General features: G+C 43.0%; 1 protein-coding gene across 1 annotated transcript in view; it reads right to left on the bottom strand.

Moving 5' to 3' along the window:
* Window positions 1-20,485, bottom strand: part of TEP1 (telomerase associated protein 1) — a 2,704,809-nt gene that overhangs the window by 287,599 nt on the left and 2,396,725 nt on the right. The window contains exon 46 of the mRNA XM_044058078.1: window positions 4,920-5,041. Coding sequence (XP_043914013.1) covers window positions 4,920-5,041 — 122 coding nt within the window. The remainder of the gene's footprint in view (window positions 1-4,919; window positions 5,042-20,485) is intronic.

The raw sequence follows: 20,485 nt of genomic DNA, 5'->3' as shown, positions 1-20,485 counted from the left end.
GATTATCTCAAAGAGTCCTAGAGGGATTCCACAGATATTGGTCAAGGAGGAGGTTCCAGGTACTCTTACTGAATCTCACCAAGGGTCGAAACCTCTGGTATCTGTTACAGTTGCTATCCCCTTCCAAGAAAAGACAAAAGATAAAGCATGTTTTGATCCATCCTAAGGATCCTCAAAGGGAATGGCAAGAGTTTACTCAGGGCTTGTTTTCTGCCTTGATGGCCCTAAAGCCTCCTCAAGGGGTTTTGGTGCCTGCTCCACTTTGGACATCTAGCCCTTCTAGATGGCCTATGGAACTGGATTCCTCAGATGATGATTCAGAGTCTGATGAGGGGTCCTTGTGCTACTGTTTTCAGATGCCTTTGCCTTTTGCTTATGGTTCTGATGAGGTGGAATCTATTGGCCCTGAGTCTCCTTTTGAGGAATGTATCTTTGGGGACATAATTACTAGGCTACTGGAATACTCCAAGTGTGATTCTTCTCAAGTGTATGACATTCAGAGGAGATACTGTGAGTTGTTTCAGGTGGATATTCCTAAGCCATCTGCAGTTCCTTCTGTGTGGGCTGCCTTGTTAGACACTTTCATTGCTGCTTCCAAGTCTCCTTATTCTCAGCCTCCTGCTCTTAAGAAACTTGACAGGTTCTATAAGGTCCATGAGGACTGTCAATTTTTATTTAAACGTCCTTCTGCTGATCCTGCTGTGGTGTCAGTCTCTACTGGCAAACCTTCCAAGCTCTTGCCCTCTTTCTAACTTTTACCTTCTGATAAGGATAGTAGGGCAATGGACAGGATTGGTAAGAAGGTATGCACTGCTTCTACGTTGACCTTTAGGGCTATTAATTACCAGACCCACATGACCAAATATGCTCTGGTCTTGATTGCTCAGGCTTGTCAAGTTACTTCTGACCTCCCAGATTCTGAAGGCAAATCTTCTGCCTTATCTATCTTAGGTTCTACTTCTCAAGTGTCTCTCTGCTTTAACAAGTGTAGCTATGACACTGCTGATGCCTCTTCTAAGTTTCCCTATTTCTTTCTTTCATTTTCAGTTCTTTGCTTTGTCCTTTGGCCTCTCTTCTGCCCAGTGGGTATTCACAAAATGCCTAGCACCTGTGATTGCTTTCTGCAGGCTCCAAGGCATTTAGATATCTCCCTATCTAGACAACCTGTTGCTTCAGGGATGTGGAGTTCACCATCTCTATTCTTCAAAGTCTAGGGTTCACTATCAACTTCCAAAAGTCTGTCCTAACTCCCTCTCAGGATCATGTGTATCTGGGATGCAGGATTCAGACAATGCCAATATTGGCCTCTCTTCCAAATCCAAAAGTTTTGTCATTGATAGCCTTCGTTCAGTCTCCTCTTCCTCTGACTGCCATTCCAACCAGACAGTTTCTTTAGGCCTTGGGATTCATGGCCCCTTCTATTCCATTGCTCCTTCATGCCAGACTGAATATGTAGAAGCTTCAAAGGTACCTCAAGTCAGTTTGGCTGCAGCACTGCCACCCCCTGGATTTCAGTGTACCTCTCTTTCCTTGTCTAAAGAAGGAATTAGAGTGGTGGATTCAGCAGTTTGCTTTAAATGCAGGCCTGCCCTTTCAGCCTGCAATCCTTTCTCAAGAACGGTTCACCTCAGACATGGGGTGGGGGCTTCATGTGGTCACCTGAAAGTTCAAGGTCCTTGGTTCTCCCATCAGAAGTCAGACCATAGCAACATCAAAAAGATGAGAGCTCGGATTTTGGCCTTTCAGACTTTTCACCCTATGTTCTCTCCGGGCTCCATGAAGGTACACACAGACAACACTACAGTGATATGGTAAGTTAACAAGCAGGGTGTAGCAAAATCTTACCTCCTCTGCACGAAGGTGCTTCAGGTTTGGGAAGTGGTTCTCAGTTATGATTATCATTTAACTGTTCAGCAGTATACATTCCTTCAGAGCACAATCTAGTGACGGACTTTTTGAGCAGGTCCAAAAGACAGGTACACGAATGGATGCTTTACAGAGACGTGTTTCTGCACAATGTCCATTGGTGGGTTATTCCTCAGGTAGAACAATTTGCCTCTCCTCTGAAAAGGCAGCTTCCTCTCTTCTGATCCAGAGTGCCATGCCATCGGGCATATAAAATGGATGCCCTTTCTTTTCCTTGGAAGGGGATGCTTCTTTATGCTTTCCTTCCTCTTCCTCTACCTTCCAAGAATCCTGCAGAAGATTCAGCTGGACTCCACAAAAATGTATCTAGCAACTCCCTTTTGGCCAAGACAACACTGGCACCCCCTCTTAATGCATCTGGCCAGAGACCATCACCACAAGTTACCTCACTGGTTGGACCTCCTCACACATGACAAGGGGTCTCTCATCCATCCTCACTTGTCCACTCTTCAACTGATACTGTTGGTGATAGAGTTTTTATCCCTTTCAGACAACTCTTTTCTGAGAAAGTGCTCAGGGTTTTACAGGAAGCAAGGAAACCCTCAACCAGAAAGTCTTGTACATCCAAATGGAAAAGATTTTCTGTCTAGTGCCATGTTCATAACCAGCACCCTTTTTCGGGGGGGGGGGTCTCTCTGGTCCTCTCTTATTTGTAAGAGTTGCTCCAGTCTGGCTTGGCCTAGTCTTCTTTGAAGGCCCATTTGTCACTATTTCTGCTGGTCTGCCCTTGAATCCTCCATTGGTTTCTCATTTTAAGGTCAAACAATTTCTTAAAGGCATCCTGCATCTTAGGCCTTCAAGGAAACCTATTCCTCCTCCTTGGGACCTTTTTGGAAAAACTGACTCAGGCTCTTTTTGAGCCTACAGATTCTGCTTCTTTGCAACACTGTCCCTGGTAGACTGTTTTGTGCTGGCTCTTACTTCTGCTTGGAGGGTTTCTGAGCACCAGACCCTTGTGGCCATTCTTCCTTTTTGGTTTTTCACAGGGATAGGGTGTCCCCTTCATACTAATCATTCTTTTATGCCCAAGATGCCCAAGGTAGTAAATGAGTTGTCCTTGACTCAGACAGTGCAACTCCCTTCCTTTTTCCCTTCCCCTCAGTCTGCTAGTGAGAGGGTATTGCATACTTTGGATTTTCACAAAAAGAGCAGGTTTTACTTTGAAAAAACTACGGCCATTCATAAGTATGACCAACTTCTTGTTTCCTTTCATTCCAGGGCACTGTTTGGCCATTTCCAAGCAAACCATCTCATCCTGGATATTTAAAGCCATTTCTTTTTGTTATTCTTTTAATGACAAACCTTTGCTTACTTCTGTTAGAACTTATTCCACTAGAGCTGTTGTCTCTTCTGGTGCTTTCTTCAAGGGGATGGACACCAGTTCCATCCTTGAAACTGCTACTTGTTCTTCAGTGCATACCCTTACTAAGAATTATAAGTTGGACATGGTTTTCTAGGGTGACAGCAGGTTTTGTTAGAACCATTTTGTATGGGTTTGCCGATGGTTCTTCTCAGCCTTCCACCTTCCATTCTGTTTCCTGAGCTTTTTTTAACTCTCCCTATAGTAAAGAATACTGCAACAGTGATACAGAAGGACACAGTGCCGCTGTGTAGACTCTTACCATAACAGTAGAGGTCTTTCTCTTCACTGGTGCAGTATTTGCTCCCTTCAACCCCCTCATGTTTGTTCTGCTTTCTGTTTTGGATTCCTTTCTGGCTGAGGGTCTCCTCCACTACTTCTGCATTTTCTCCTTCTGGATATGCATACACTCCTTTGACCTACGGACACTGTTCTCTACTGGGGAAATTCAGTTTTGGATAACTGTGTCCATAAATTACTTTTATGCCCTACATCCTGTGTAGAGTTCATAGTTTCATATTTAAGTACTAGGCTAGAAGCCCTTGCGGGCCATTTTTTGCCTAGCCAGTTTCCCTTTTTGTACTCAAATTAACCTATCCCATCTGCTTACACACTGACTTTACCCATCCCATGATCAATAATAATATATTACCCATAGTTAGAATAACTGGGAGTATACCACAGACATTTTGAGGAGATGCATACATGGGATAAAGCATTTAGAAGCTGCCAATGTCCATTAGTAGTAGAAGAAGCAGTCCTGGGGTAAATCTTCTGTTTCCCATCCATAGATCCAAGTTGCACTTGAATATGCACAAATTAACTTTGTTCTATGTGGATGGGGAGTCTGTTCCAGAGCAGTTGTATTCTCTGCAAGATATAACTGTCCCTCCAAACCATTCTGTTGATGTTGCAGAAGAAGTCTGGATCCCAAGATGAAGTATTTATGATGCCATTTGACTTGCTGATGTGCAGCAAATTCATCAGTACTGGGTCAGAGAATGTTGTGTATGTCAGATACTGGTCACCTCTAAGCAGTCTGTAGGATACAGAGTATAGCTTCAGGGCTTTGAATTGGTTCATGTGGGACAAGTTGTTTAGGCCTTGTATCCTTTTAGTAAGGTATTTCTCTGTGAGTGCTCCAGTTGTTGCATATGTCTGGACAGATACATGCCAAAGGGGGCATTACATTCAATGACTTGCCAAATGAAGGCTGAGTAAAGGGCGTCAATGACATCTCTAGATCTGGATGCAACCCCTTTGTTTATAAGCTCTGCAATATAGAAGGACTTGTTACAACAACAGCCACAATGGATACAGTATATGTTGCTCTACTATTGTGTGTGATTTTGTAAAACAGAAAAGGTTTACTTACTTGTTTGTAAGCCTGGACAGAGCCTGAAAAATATCCACAAAGATCACTGCTCTATGATGGTTAACAAAGGTAAAATAAAAGCATATAACATAGATAAACTAGGATTTTAAAAAATTCTCAGCCCTGGTACCTACTCAGTAATTTTACTCATGAATCATCCAAACCAAAGCCTTGGTTCTGTTTTGGCAAGTCATTCATATAATTTATATTAGTGCAAGTTTCAAATAATTACTGGCTATACAGAACAAGTTGGCATACCAGACAGATTTCTTGGAAGGGTTGTACAGGAATGTCCAGGTAGAGGATTTCTTGTCATTCGATGTTACAATCACCGTTTGTGGATTGGTAAAAACAATGCCAGTAATTTGGTAGTCACTCACCTATAAAAGAAAAAAAATACATAGAAACAAAGAATAGGGAACAGAATAATTTAATTCTGACATTTCACATAGTTTTCCAAGTTTCTTTTTTTTATTTTTTTCTTTGAGCAAGTTATTTCTTTGATAAGCAACTCAGCAAGCCCACTGCTTTGATAAATGTGAAGTGGTACAACCATGGTGTTTAAGTAAGGAGATGGGGGGAATTAAACATCCAACATGGAGGCAGGGGTGCATTCCTCCCTCAAAAAAAAAAAAAAAAAACTCAAGGAAGTACCACTTTGTAGAAGATAAACTCAACAAAACTGTATTCTGGGGAGCTGGCTCTCAACAAAGTTGCAGAAAAAACATGTACATATTTCAACCATGCTGCTGCCCAGTCCAGAAACACAAAATTGGTATTTCTGACTTCCACAAGCCTATGCGTTATTCTTACACTGAAGACAACCAAGACTCCCCAACTCCTGGAAATATCTGGATGCAGTTTCACATATTCATAAACTAATACATCACCACCTTCTAGTTCAAAACTCTTATCAAGAAAAGCATGCAAGAATTGCTAGAAAAAAATCCATTACAATTACAATCCCTTCTTCTACTCTCTATACCGAGAGATCCTCAGAACAGGCAGCCGTATTCTCAGTAAACCTCATGTTTATATTTAACTTATCCCTTAATACAAAAACTGCACCATTAAGTTTTAAAACATACACTAGTTATACCTCTAACAAAAACATAGGGAGCAGCAGAACCTCGAGATCTCTGCTCCAATGCTAGCATTTGCCCATTAGGAAAAATACTTGAAAAAATGATTTACTACTAGACATTAGAATACCTTTCTAAACATGGTATACTGACTGTTAAGCAACATGGTTTCTGTGACAACTACAGTTCCTTAACTGTGGTACATATGTTTACAGCTAAACTTTATAACAGTAAGGATCAATGTATGACGACTTACCCAATTTTTCTTGATCTGAAAACAGCCTTTAAAACAGTCCATCACAAGCAATTAGTAAATACGCTTACAGACTGCTTCACTCTAGAAGTTGTACAGTGGTTTCACAACCATCGATCCTACACAATATATTGCACTTATGATTCCTTAGTAAATAGCAACATTTTCTGTGTAATCCCTGTTCTTGGACCACTTTTATTTTCGTTATTTATTAATAATTTCTCTTGGGATCTCCCAACACTTGACTACATAATGTATGTAGATGATGTGGTGTTCACTTGGCATGGGAAATCAATTCACAAAAATCTCTGTAAAGCGTCGGGTTGATTTCAAAGAATTCTAGAACTGGTTACCTAATAACAAACTTGTAAATATCAGCAAGACTACTGCCATGCTGTTTGGCACAGTTTAAAAGATTAAATGTGCCTGATCCCTGTTATCACTGATATTTCTTTTAACATTTTGCCTACAATCACCTCTCAAAGATACTTAGGAATTGCATTTTATCCTTCCCCATCTCTTTTACTCATGTACAGACCCAACTAACAAAGTACTAGGACAACTTATAGCAAACTATGCAATATCCAATCTCCTCACTCAAGAAGCCATCAGGTTCCACAGCCAACAATGTATTTATTCATAAGATTGAATACAGACTGCCCCTTACTGTCGTTAATTCAGCTGCTAACACTACATTATTATAATCTCTGAGAATAACATACTCTGCTACCTCAATTTAGCTAATGTAGAAAACTGCTGCATTACAATAAAGAATGGTAGATGACTTACAATTTCAGCAAGCAATGAGCCACTGCTTAACAATGGTACTGAGAAAGCCTTCTCTAAAATGCACCTTTCAGATGGAACAAACAGTGTACACTTACTAACTTCAAACTTCAACTAAAAAAAACATCTAATAAAATAGCATGCCTCTAACTGCTTCAGAGATGTGGGCTAGAAAGGATTTACAAGACAAGGAACAACCATGTTTTCCATCTGTTGACATGATACTAATTCATCTCATCATATTTGTTGAAATGCTTCTTTGGAATTGAAGTCTAAACTAATTTGCTCTGTCAGTAAGGAACAGTACCCTAGCTGAAAATTCAAAATGATTTGCTCCTAAATGAAAAGTCAATACTATGTTATACCTACAACTATGTTACTACCAATGCCTACATAAAGTACTATATAAATACTTTTACATTCTGTTGTTTGTTTACTTGTATTGTCTGGCCTCTGTGGCCCAGGTTGTGACTTAAAAGGGTCATTGGGCCAATTCACCAAACCAGTTAATAAATGTGAAATAAATAAATAAAAATAAAAAGGCACCTTACTGACAATTTTCATTCACAAGGGTAGGTGCGGGATTTTTTATTATTAATTACATTTGTTAACCAGGTTAAGTAAACTGGTCCATAGACCCTTTTCAGCTACGACTCAGACCAAGAAAACAGAGATAACACAAACAATCATGACAAAGAATAAAAGTTTAAATTTCCAACAAAACATAAAAATTTACTCAGTATAAATTATATGTATGTTAGTTGTACACATGCAGTGAAATAATACAGTTATATGTGAGCACTGTGGACATTTACAAAATACACTGAAAAGTACATTTGTGCCAAAATATAATGAAAGAGTTCAGACAATAACAGCTGCAGTGTGCAACAAAGGATGGTATTAGCAGGATTAGTTATCATTAATGGTTGCAGGTACACACAGACCTGAAATAAACAGTATCTAAGTTACTTAACAAGGATCTGTAAAATAAGTACTGTACATGTTTTCTCTTCTCAATGTATCTCCCTCCCTGTGTGTGTGTGTGTGTGTGTGTGTGTGTGTGTGTGTGTGTGTGTGTGTGTGTGTATGTATATATATATATATATATATATATATATATATATATCTATATAGATCTACCTGATAAGACTGACAAGCGAAAACACAGACAATGAGATCACCGACACCACAAAACCGAAAGTTCAAAAACATGAAAGTTCACATGCCCAACAAAGCACAATCCCGACAGTCAACAAAGCAAAACAAATTTGCTGTTCCGAAAAACACACACACAACACAAGCACACCAAAACCTTACAAACCTAACTAAACCTTACATACACAACTATCTATGCACTAACCTTAACCCAAACCCTAACCCTAAGGTCCGTCATTATCGCAGACTTACTTACCCACACCCTAACCCTAAAATCCGACACTATCGCACACTTACCTTACCCGCACCCTAACCCTAAAGTCTGTCACTATCGCACACTTACCTTACTCGCACCCTAACCCTAAAGTCCGTCACTATCGCACACTTACCTTACCCGCACCCTAACCCTAAAGTACGTCACTAACGCACACTTACCTTACCCGCACCCTAAACCTAAAGTCTGTCACTATCGCACACTTACCTTACCCGTACCCTAACCCTAAAGTCCGCCACTATCGCACACTTACACAATCGTGCTTGTTTCTCATGTTGGTGTTTTCAGCATCGGGATTTCAAACTGTCGATTATTTCCGTTGTGGGTCTTCCGGTGTCGGTGATCTCATTGTCTGTGTTTTCTCTTGTCGGTCTTATCAGGTAGACCCATATATAAAAATATAAATATATGTCTCTAAGTTTCAAAACTTCGAACTTCAAACATCCGAGCCCATAAGATCAAAGTTTTGAAACCTCAAAAACCTAACAAAAAAAAAATATATATATTTTTTTTTTCCAGGGGAGCAAGCCTCCCTTGTGCCCCTCACATATCCTGCAAATGAAACATACCAACTCTGAGATTGTACTACAGTGAGGGAAACGGTAATTATACCATTCCGCGCCGTATGGCAATCTCCATTTAAAATTTTGAAGTTTCAAAACTTCGATCTTAGTTCAAAGTTTTGAAACTTTGCGCTTCTAAAGGGGATATATATGTGTATATATATATATATATATATATATATATATATATATATATGTATATATACACACACACATATACATACATACATACATTTCGGATTACCTGAAGTACGACACAGCTAAACAGTGACAGCATAAGGTCAAAAACATGAATGTCAATGCACTAGTAGTCATGCAATGGAAAATAACACTGGTGCATGCAATAACAAAAACAAACAACAAACACACCATTGTTTTACAGAGAAGCAAGCCCTTCTGCATCCACCCTGTTAATTATACATACATATATGTATATATATACACACACACATATAAATGGATCCATGTTACATCGACGAAAACCCATATTCCCAACAACCAGATCGCCAGACGAGATCGCCGGCACCACACATCCCCGACAAAGGTAAGTCTATGTATTATGGCACATAACCTATTCCTGTGCCCCTAATACACCTAAAACATAAACAAATACCTGTATAGCAGGGGGGGCAAGCCCCCCTGCACCCCCCTACTTAGATATACCAACTCCGAGATTGCACCACATTGTGGGAATGGGAATACATCCCATTCAGCACAACTCACCATTGTCGGGGATGTGCAGTGTTGGCGATCTCGTCTTGGTGATCCGGTCATCGGGGATGGGGATTTTCGTTGAAGTGACAGGAACCCATATATATATATATATATAGAGAGAGAGAGAGAGAGAGATACATTAACTCTGAGATTGCACAAAATTGGAGGTCATATTCCCCATCCACGAGAATTGTGAAATCTTGTACACATGTTGACCATCTGTTTAGTCGATCAAATGCAGCTGAACAAGCAGGTGTTGATCATACACAACACAGACCAGTGCATCCATATCTGACTGTATGTTGAATTATCAGAATGCAAACATGTCAAAACTGAAGACAATGATGCTAGCATTCCAAAATTCAAGACATAAAAAACTCAACACAATGAAACTAAAACTGATTGCAAAAGGAAACACAGTTTTGTGAGCAGAACAACAAAACCCACCACACATTCAGACCAAATTTGTCTGAATACTGTCAATGTTAAGGAAAGGGTTTTTAAAAGGTAACATTCAAGAAGTCTAAGTTGTACCACTAGACTATGGGGGCATGCTCACTGCTAAGCCAGGGTGCACCCAACTGGGGAGCACCACTTAGACATATAGATACAACAGATACTCAAAAACAGGCTTCCTGTTGTGTATCTGAGTGATTTGAGCAAACCATGTGAGTAAAACTATATCAGATGTTCAATCTGTAGGTAATTCAGAAATCCAACATTCTTTAAGGCTTGTCTGCTTATACTGATGCCAAAGAAGATGGTAGCCCCATATTCTGCACAGAGTATAGGAAACTGAACAGTCATACAGTGGTAGAGCCTTACCCCCATATCTAGTACAGCTAAAGCCTTAGAGAAAATGGGTGGATTTAAGTGTCATTACTGACCTGAATAATGGTTACTGGCAAGTACACTTGACATTTGTAGTGAGAGAGAAGTCAGCTTTTAAGGGATGTAGCTACCAAAGTTTTTTTGCCTTTTGAGATGAAAACTAACTGAACAATATTTTTGTGGTAGATCACATTCTAGCAGGAGCTGGTGACTATATTCTTGTTAATATAGATGAGAGAAAGTTCTTGTTATACATATGATATTGTGCCCAGTCTTGGCAAAACTGTATTCATTGTATTATAAAGGTGTTGAGCAATCTAAAATATCTAGGGTTAATTACTAAGGCAAAGAAATGTCAGCTAGAATAACAAAAGTGTCTTATCTTAAGGGGGAGGTAGTAAAATCCATTCAGAACCTACCAAGGTAGAAGCTTCTCATGCAGTTTGTTTGAAAAGCAGGTGAGGACATTTCTTGAGACAGCAAGGTATTACAGGATTTTTTCCCTCACTATGGCACAACAGCAAGTCCTCTTACAAACTTTACACAAAAGAACACACCTGATAACTTTATCTGGACAGCAGCTTATGAGCAGACACTCAAACGTTGAAGGATGTCTCAAGTGGACCAGCTCTGTACTAGCCAGTGTGTGCTACAGTCAAGAGTTTATTATGTAGTTAGATGTTTCAAGCCATGATCTGTAGACACTAGCCAACCAGTTCTCTTCACAGGAAGAGGAACATCAAGTAGCATATATCTCAGTTACTGACTTCTGACACAAGAAGAATCTTAGACAGATGTAGAAAAGAAGTGTTTAGGGATAGTCTGAAGCTTCAACAGCATGTCTCAGAAAAATTCCCAATGGTTACATATCAAAATCTCTTGAAGTGGTCACAAAGGGTCAGTGGGCAAAACGGCAAGCTTCTCAGAAGGAGCTTGGGATTAAAGTCCTACAATATAACAATCCATCACAAGATTGGCACCCGTAATGTGAACGAAAACTGTTTCTCAAGGAGGGGAATTTGTAGTACAATTAAAGAGATGTAGCAGTTATGTTTTTTAAGCAAGTGCCTCAGGAAAACCAAGAGAAGAAACACGAAAAATTGTAAAAAAACATGTAGTTTTATATTCAGCAAAGATGCAGCAAAAAAGTGAAATATGACAATCTGCACAGTACACACAACTTTATTTCTTTTCTGTAGAAATACAGCAGGGCTTTTAAAAAGTGAAACTGATACACACACACAAACTAGCAGAGCTTTGGACTATTTCATTTAGTAATTCCTGTCAAAAATAAAATGTATGTATATTCACCATAAATATGTATCTGTATTGTCTGTTTTCTTCTTTCCTCAACCAATGGAGTCTCAGACCTGATCTCAAATCCAACTTCAGCCAGTTCTAAAGACCTGGCTCTGTAGCTCGTGCTCCTCCCCTTACCCATAATCCTCCCTTTTAGTAAGAATTACTTCAGATCGAGTTTGCCCTTCCTTCAGCCTACACACTGTGTAAAGCAACTATTAAGTGCAAAAATATAGTGAAAGGTTAAACAACAAACTGCATAAAAGAGGAGATAATAAGGAAAGAGCTGGAGCTCATCAACAGTCAAGGCAATACAACATTCCTCAAGTCGAACTAGGAGACCAGGATATAAAAATTTTAAGTAGGAAGGGTTTTGGAGAGAGGGAGGTTGAGGAAGGATGAAAACAGGCAACACAGATGCATAGCTATATTGAGTACATAACTTTGATACCTAATGTCTTTTTCATCCACTCCTCAACTGATGAGGCACAGTCCCCCAGCAAGAGAAACCCCAGGATGTTCCTCACATAAGGATATTCCAGAGTACAGCAGAGCCAAACTCTGCCCTATTCCTAAATAAGATGTTCAGTTTGTAATGTAAAATGAAGGTATATGATTTTGACCAAGTGGCAGCTCCATAAATGTCATCTATAGAGGCTCTAGACCAGAAGCAGAGGATGTGGTCACAGATTTAGCAGAATGAGCCTTACGAGGTCTAGGAAGTGTCAATCCATTTCCCTTATAGACAAAAGAAATACAATCAGTGAGCCACTTGGCTAAAGTCAACTTTGAGATAGATTTACAAGGTTTGACTTTGGAAAAGGAAATCAACAGCTGTTTTGATTTTCTGAAATCTTTCATTCTGTGAATAAAGATCAAAGTTACCTATGCACATCTAAAAGGTGCAGCATGTACTTTCCTTTGCTGGGATATTTTTGGAAAGAAAACAGGAAGATGGATGGACTTATTCATAGTTGTTTCTGAAGCCACCCTAGGTACAAAGGAAGGATTAGTGCAGAGGGGCACTCTGTCCTTGAGAAAAATTAGGTAAGATGGCTTAGAACAAAGAGCCTGGAGTTCTGATACTCATCTGACCAATGTGATCACAACCAAAAAACAGTTTTTCAAGACAAAAATTTCAAGTCCGCCTTGGCAGCTGGTTCAAATGTGCACAGAGTCATGGCTTGAAAAAGTATAGTTAAATCCCAGAGTGCAGCAAGGTCCTTAATGGGGGTCAGAGTAAAAAGTTCCCTTTAAGAAAAACTTTACATAATCTAGATGAAGCCAAAGAGGAATGGTTACGTCCTACATGAAAAGTGGCTATAGCTGCAAGTTGAATCTTTACAGTAGAATAACTAGCACCACTGTTAAATATGGAAGCAAGAAAATCTAGAATAGCTGGAATGGGTGCCAAAAAAAGGGTCTAGTTGACTCTGGACAACCCAATGGGAGAATCTCTTCCATTTACTCTTGTACACCTTTCTCAGAGAATCTTTCTGATAGGATATAAGGATGTGTTTGACTGGAGATGAAAACCTGGACTGTCTAGCCATCATTGGAAGTGGAGAAACCATGGGATCAGAATGTCTGTATGAGCTACTCCTGATGGGTGAGAGAGAAGATCCTGGTTCAGATCCAACACTCAAGGAGGGTGCACCAGATGAGGCCAGAGAAAAGGGAAACATATTTGTCAAGGCCAGAACAGAGCATTGAGGATTACTTATGGTAAGACGTGTTCTGTAGAAATTTGGGAATCAGAGGGGTAGGAGGAAAAGAATACAGGAGCCCATGGGGCTAATCGAGGACTCTCAGTGACTTCCCCTCTGGAGGAATTAGGGAAAAGTACTTGCTGCATTTGAAGTGGGGAGGGGAAGCAAAAAGACTCCCGCATGGCTGGCCCCATTGATGGAAAATTGTTTCCACCACCACAGGGTTGAGAGATCACTTGTGATGTAGTAAAACAGACCTGCTCAGTTTGTCTGCTAGCATTTTGGACTTCCCTAGTATATGCACTGTCAAGTCAGAGAGAGCAGCTGGAAGATGTCATCCACTGCCAAATTCTCATCATCTTTCAAAATAGGGGATAAGACTTGGTTCCTCCCTGCTTGTTGATGTACCAGACTACCGACATATTGTCTGTCTAAATGGCAATCATGATGTGTAGAGTGGCCTCCAGTTTGGACCAAGTGTCTTGGACCATCCTTCCCAAGTACTCCCTCACTCTAGTTAGGAGACGTCCTTAGTCACAGAAGGCTGTGGGTGGTGGAAAAATAAAAGGGTATCCCTGGGAAATTTCTTTTGTGGTGATCCACCAGATAACATGTTCTTTGCAAACTCTTGTAATTCCTATTAGAGAAGGGAGGGGGTGTCATCTTATAGACCACTGAACAAGCATTCACTGTAATACCCTCATGTAATATCTTGCTAGGGGTATTGAAGTTATGGAAGCTGCCACAGATCCTAGAAGTTGTAAAACCAGCCTTGCCAGTGGGGAAGGAAGAGAAAGGATGTGAGATGCCTGAATCTGTAAGGTATTTATCTTTGAGTGAAGTAAGCTTGCAATTTGAGTCACCATGTTCAGACAAATGCCAATGATCTCCAGGACCTGAGTAGGAGAGAGGTGAGATTTGGCATAGTTTACTGTGATGCCCAGATGAAGACATAGCTGGAGCAAGTAATCCCTGGCTTGAATCAGTAGGGGCTTGGTGGGAGCAAAGAGGAGCCAGGTGGCGAGGTATGGAAACATCTGGAATCCTAGCAGTCTCAGGTGAGCTGTGACCACTCCCATGCATTTGGTGAACACCATGGGGGTTGTGGCTAGGCCAAAGGGAAGGGCTCTGAATTAGTAATGACTGACTTCCAGCCAGAAGTGAAGAAATCTCCTGGATCGCCTATCTCTTTTGATGTGATACTGCACATCCTAGAAATATACCAAGCACATTCAATCATCTTTCTGAGAAAGTGGCAGAATAGACTGAACTGTGACCAACTTTTGACATTTTGATTTAAGTTTCCAAGATCCAGTATTGGTCTCAGGTCCCCATTTCTCTTGGCACCAAAAAAAAAAAAACCTTGAGTATGTTCCAAATCCTTGTTGGTCTGGGGTACCCTTTTGACAACTCTTTTGTCCAGCAGTTTTTGCATTTCCATGACTGCTGCTTTTCTATGACTGGGTGGAGCAATGGGAAGTTCTGTAGATCAATAGGGGGCTGTAGGGAAAAGTATATTAGTAGCCTCTGGAAATAATCTTCTTCTTCACCCAGGTGTTTTTTGTGAACGTTGTCCAGGTTTGTGGAAGCAGGGATAAGCACTTCCTGACTGCCTCCAGCATGCAACAGTCAGGCAACCCTTCAGGAGCACTGGTAGGGTTCCTCAGAAAAAGGACCACCAAAACCCTGATTTTGCAGGCCTCCTCTGCCATCAGCGTGTCATCTATTAATAGAGTTCCCCCCTCTGTCTTAGGGGGACCTCTCCCTATAGGAATCCTAGGAAGAGCCTTGCAACTTCCAGAAAAAGAAGTTATGTACCTACCATAACGTTCCATGTTAGTTGTCTTCTTCTCGCCTTCTTTCTTGCTGGTTGGGTTCGTAGCCGATCCTCGGCTCTGACTCGGCCATCTTCAAAAGCTCGAGAGCTGTTTACTGGCTCGAGGCCACCCCATATCCCATGATGCCTGGTGCTAGATACCCAGATCTCGTTTGGTAAGTCTAACTGCAGACATAATAAGGAGAGAATCCTATCCTAGAAGGTATAAATCCTACCAGTGAGGCTACTAGGGAGAAAGGAATAGCCAGAGAAGGCTCAGCCAGTGAAATCCATAAGGAACTCTTCTCGGTCTACTAGGATAGGGGGATGGAGGGTAGGACGCAAGAAAGAAGGCGAGAAGAAGACAACTAACATGGAACGTTATGGTAGGTGCATAACTTCTTTATGTTAAGGTGTCTATCACGCCTTCATTCTTGCTGGTTGGGACAGCGTCCCTAGCACCTAAAATCCTGGGTGGCTCATCGGAACAAACTCTTCAGAACAGTGGAACCAAAATCAGCTCTGCTCCTGGAAACCACATCCAACTTATAATGTGAAATGAAAGTATGTGGGTTGGCCCACATAGCTGCAGCACAAATAGATTCCATGGGCAACCTAGCCTGAAGGGCCACAGAAGTGGCTAAAGCTCTGGAGTGACCTTTTGGTTTAACAAGCAATACTTTATTCCTCAGTTGATAGATAAATGTGATGATAGTAGTCAACCACCTGGATAAGGTTACTTTTGAGACTGGAAGACCTTCTTTACCCTGAGCATAAGAAAGAAAAAGTTCGTCCGATTTTCTGATGTCCTTAGTTCTATGCAAATAAAAGCATAGTTGCCTGTGAACATCTAACTGATGTAATTTATATTCCGCCCTGTTGGAGTGGTTGGGAAAAAACACGGGAAGGTCTATGGACTGATTCACGTTATACTCTGAAGAGGATTAGTCCTGAGAGCAGCCCTGTCATTGTGGAACACTAGGTACGGAGGACGGATACAAAGAGCCTGAAGTTCCGAAACTCTTCTGGCTGAAGTAATAGCTACCAGAAAGAGGGTTTTCCAAGATAAAAACTGCAGGGAACAAGATGCTGGACATTCAAAGGGGGGCAAAATTAGAGAAGCTAAAATCAAATTTAGATCCCACGGAGGTGGAGGATCTCTCACTGGGGGCCTGAGCAGAGTGGTCCCTTTGAGAAAGGCTTTACATAGCTTATGAGACATGATATTACTTTCTGACAGGCCAATGTGAAAATCTGAAACTGCAGCTAACTGAACTCTAATTGTAGCGGAAGCGGACCCAGCATGAAAGAGTTCCGCAAGAAATTCCAAAATGTGGTGTACAGGGGCTGAAAAGGGGTCTATACTCTTAGCCTCTGCCCAGGAAGAAAAATGTTTCCACTTACTAGTGTAAGTTTTTCTAGTCGTAGACTTGTGCGATGATAAAATAATTTCCCGCACAGAGGGGGGGATATCAGGAAGCCTGGCTAAAGTTGGAAGTGGGGCAACCAAGCAGTGAGCTAGAGAGATTGCAGGGACTGATGCAGCCTGCCCGATTGATGGATCAGAAGGTCTGGAACTAGGTCCAGAGTCCAAGACTGCTCGAGAAGATGATGATGCAGGAACGGAAACCATATTTGTCGAGGCCAGTAAGGCGCAATGAGGATCATTTTGCAACCCAATACGGTAGCTTTCTGTATTAGCTTCGGGATTAGGGGAAACGGAGGGAATGCATAAAGAAGTCCCTGCGGCCAATCGTGGACAAGAGCGTCTCTGGGGGAATGTCTGGGGAGTGGAAGGAGAGAAAAGAAATTGCTGCACTTGCTGTTGAAGGGGGTGGCAATCGCAGCAAGGTTGGCCCCATTTGCGGAAGATTTGGTCCGCAATTATCTGATTCAGAGACCACTCATGAGGCATGAGAATTGCTCTGCTCAGCCTGTCTGCTATAACGTTGGGCCTCCCGGGGATGTGCGTTGCGATCAGAAACCGTTGGGAAGAGATCACCCACTGCCAAAGTCTGAGTGCTTCTCGACATGGGGGTAGGACCTGGTTCCGCCCTGCTTGTTGATGTACCACACTACTGACATATTGTCCATTTGAATTGCAATGGTCCCGGTAGGAAGAGAGTCCTGAAGAGCTTGCAATGCTAAAAGCATGGCCCTCATCTCCAAGACGTTTATATGCAGATGGTACTCATGAGGTTGCCAGGTGCCTTGGACTGTTCTGCCCTGAAAATGCCCCCCCCACCCGATCAGGGAGGCATCTGTGGTCACCGTAGCAACTGGAGGGGGAGTACAAATGGTCTGCCCTGGGGCACTGATGTGGAGACCATCCACCATGCAAGGTGCTTTTTGCATGCTTCTGTGATCATAATCATGTGAGACATAGGAAGCTGCTGGAAGGACCACTGGGTGAAAAGAAGCCGCTGGAGAATCCTCATGTGAAAACGAGCTAGAGGAACAAGTATGACCGCTGCTGCCATGAGACCCAGAGTTTGGAGGACGAACCTAGCTTGAATTCTTTTGCATGCTAATAAAACTTGGACATGTTGGCGAATTGCTAATACCCTGTCTGGTGGAAGGCTCGCTGACATGTCTTTTGTATTTAAATTTGCGCCTATAAAGGTGATAGACTGACAGGGCGACAATGCAGATTTTTTAAAATTTATTGTGATACCTAGCCTGGAGCAAGTCTCTATAGTGTAGTCTCTGGCTCGCAGAAGGTGATGCCTGGTGGTAGCAGTGAGGAGCCAGTCGTCTAGATATGGAAACACCTGGAATCCTTGCCGTCTCAGGTGAGCGGTGACTACTGCCATACATTTGGTGAACACCCTGGCGGCTGTGATGAGACCAAAGGGCAGAGCTCTGAACTGATAATGGCTGGCTCTCAGCTGGAAGTGAAGGAATCTTCTGGAGCGTCTGTCCATTTTGATGTGGTAGTACGCATCCTGAAGATCTATAGAGCACATCCAATTGTCCTGACCCAGAAAGGGTAAAATGGACTGTAGCGTGACCATCCAAAACTTCGTTCTTTGTACAGACCTGTTCAGTCTGCTGAGATCCAGAATGGGTCTCCAGTCCCCTGTCTTTTTTGGTACCAAAAAGAACCTTGAGTAAATTCCGGATCCTTGCTGGTCTGCTGGGACTTGCTGGATGGCCCGTTTTCTTAGCAGTTTTGAAACTTCTTGAACTGCTTGATCCCTTAGATTGGGTGGAACATCTGGAAGGGACTTGTTTAACAATAAGGGAGTGTGAACAAAGGGAATTCTGTATCCTCCGGATATAACAGACTGTACCCATTTGTCTTGTGTTACGTCTTGCCAGGCTCTTGGGTACAGAGATAATCTTCCCCTGACTGCCTCCAGAGGTGGGCAACCGGGCAACCCTTCAGGGATGCTGGAAGGGCTTCTCAGAGAAGGATTCTCTGCTGCCCTGGTTTTGCGGACCCCCTCTGCCACGAGGGCGGCATCTATTATTGTTCCCTCCTCTGTCCTTGGATGGGAATTCACCACGTGTGTCCGGGCAAGGCTCCCTGGGATTTCTGGAACCACATCTTTCCACTCTTCTGACCCTTGGGATATGGTCTGGAAGGAGTGGAAAAATCGACTCCCACGGCAGAGAGAGTCTTGCCTTCCTGTTCACACCTGGTTAGGGTGCCCTTCACCTGTGATCCGAAGAGAGCGGTACCATCAAAGGGGGCATTGGTGAAAGATGTTCTGAAGGGTTCTGCAAAATTACATAGCCGCATCCATGCATGCCTCCTAAGGGCAACGTCTGTGCCTGCAGCTCTACTCGCACCATCGGAGCCTCATGGAGGAGTTCACCACTGAATTAAGAGTTGCCAGCTGGGAGGCTACCTTAGCCTGGGCCCCCTCAGCTGATGGATCTTGGAGGGTATCTCCAAGCTCTTTAAGGAGATCCCTTTGAAGATGGGTAAAGTGGCACAAATAATTCAGAGACCTCATGGAAAAGGTCGTTGAAGAGAACATCCGCTTCCCATATCTGTCCCATATCTGTCCATCGTCCTGGACTCCTTGTTAGGGGGATGGACAGTTGAAGAAGTTTCAGCCAACTCCTTCTTTGTGGCCGCCGCTACCACCATGGCATCAACGGGAACACCTTTAGACAAAAACTGTTTATCCTGTGGTGCAGTTATGAATTTAGCGGGTCTTCTGGGGGTCGGTTCCACTGTGTCTGGAGCTGACCACGCCTTCCGAGCCACCACAGACATCAGTGGGTCGAAAGGCGGAGACACCCAGGAGGTGGAGGGTCGGGATCCAAATGCATCCAGGAATACAGACTCATCCTCAGAAGGGCTTAGGGTAGTCCAGTTCCCCCTCTGCCTAAGCATCTCAAGGATGTCTGAGAAGGAGACATCTTCAGAGGGGGATCTCGGGGACCCTTCCGAATCCTCTAAGTCGGTACTGATGTGACAGACTCAGGGGAGTCAACATGCTTCCTCTTGCATTTCGTCTTATGAGATGGCTCCTCTGAATGATCAGGGGAGGCCAAGGAAGATACACCCAAAGGGGTGCCCTGGAGCGTTGGTTCCCCACGCTTGGGGTCTGGAGGAGGGGCAGAGGCAGACGCAGGCACCATAGTGGGAGGAGCCGATGGGGATTATCGTGGGGCTGACTCAGGGGCCAGCACATTCCTCATGACCTCGAAGGCGTCCCTGCTCGGATGCCGAGAAAGTTCCAGTTCCGAAGAGATCAGAATCTCTCTCCGCACCGAGGGGGACGGCTCTGAAGCCGATGTAGGAGCCGAGCTCACCTGCGCCGAAGCTCCGAGGGGGAGAACGGGGTCGGACAAGGGTCTGATGCCACTCGCCCCCTCGGAGCTGACGAGGAAGTCTCGGCACCCAGATCTCTCCAAGGACGGTACCAAGGAGGTGATCAGAGCCGACGACGGAACTGAAGGAGAAGGTATCACGGCCGCCGGTTCCACAACTCGAACCCCAACGAACTCTGGCTCCGAGCTCAAGAGAGGAGACGGAGGAGGAATAACTGCAGACATGGATGGAGCAGACACCTGATGAGGGGGGCTGGACAACATTTTAGCTAGGGCCTGCGATTTCAAAAGCCTACTGACCACTCTCTCCACATCGTGATCTGAAAGTCTTGAGGACCGAGAAGAATGGGAGGACTGATGGCTGTGCTCCGACTGGAGCAGAGGAGACCTTGGAGCCGAGCGTTTCGACTCGAGGGAGGGAGACCTAGATCTCTTTCAATTCCCCGACGGCTCCGAAGTGCGTGTCGGAACCAAGGTAGAAGTACCAGCTTCACCCAATGATGGCGCTGAACTGAGAGCTGAAGATTTAGGTGGCTTAGAGGACTTCATGGGCT

This window comes from Protopterus annectens, chromosome 16.part0, assembly GCF_019279795.1.
Source record: "Protopterus annectens isolate FY-2018-M chromosome 16.part0, PAN1.0, whole genome shotgun sequence".
In the NCBI taxonomy this organism is placed as follows: domain Eukaryota; kingdom Metazoa; phylum Chordata; order Ceratodontiformes; family Protopteridae; genus Protopterus; species Protopterus annectens.
The sequence above is the reverse complement of the archived record's forward strand: the minus strand, read 5'-3'. Positions and strand labels throughout refer to the sequence as shown.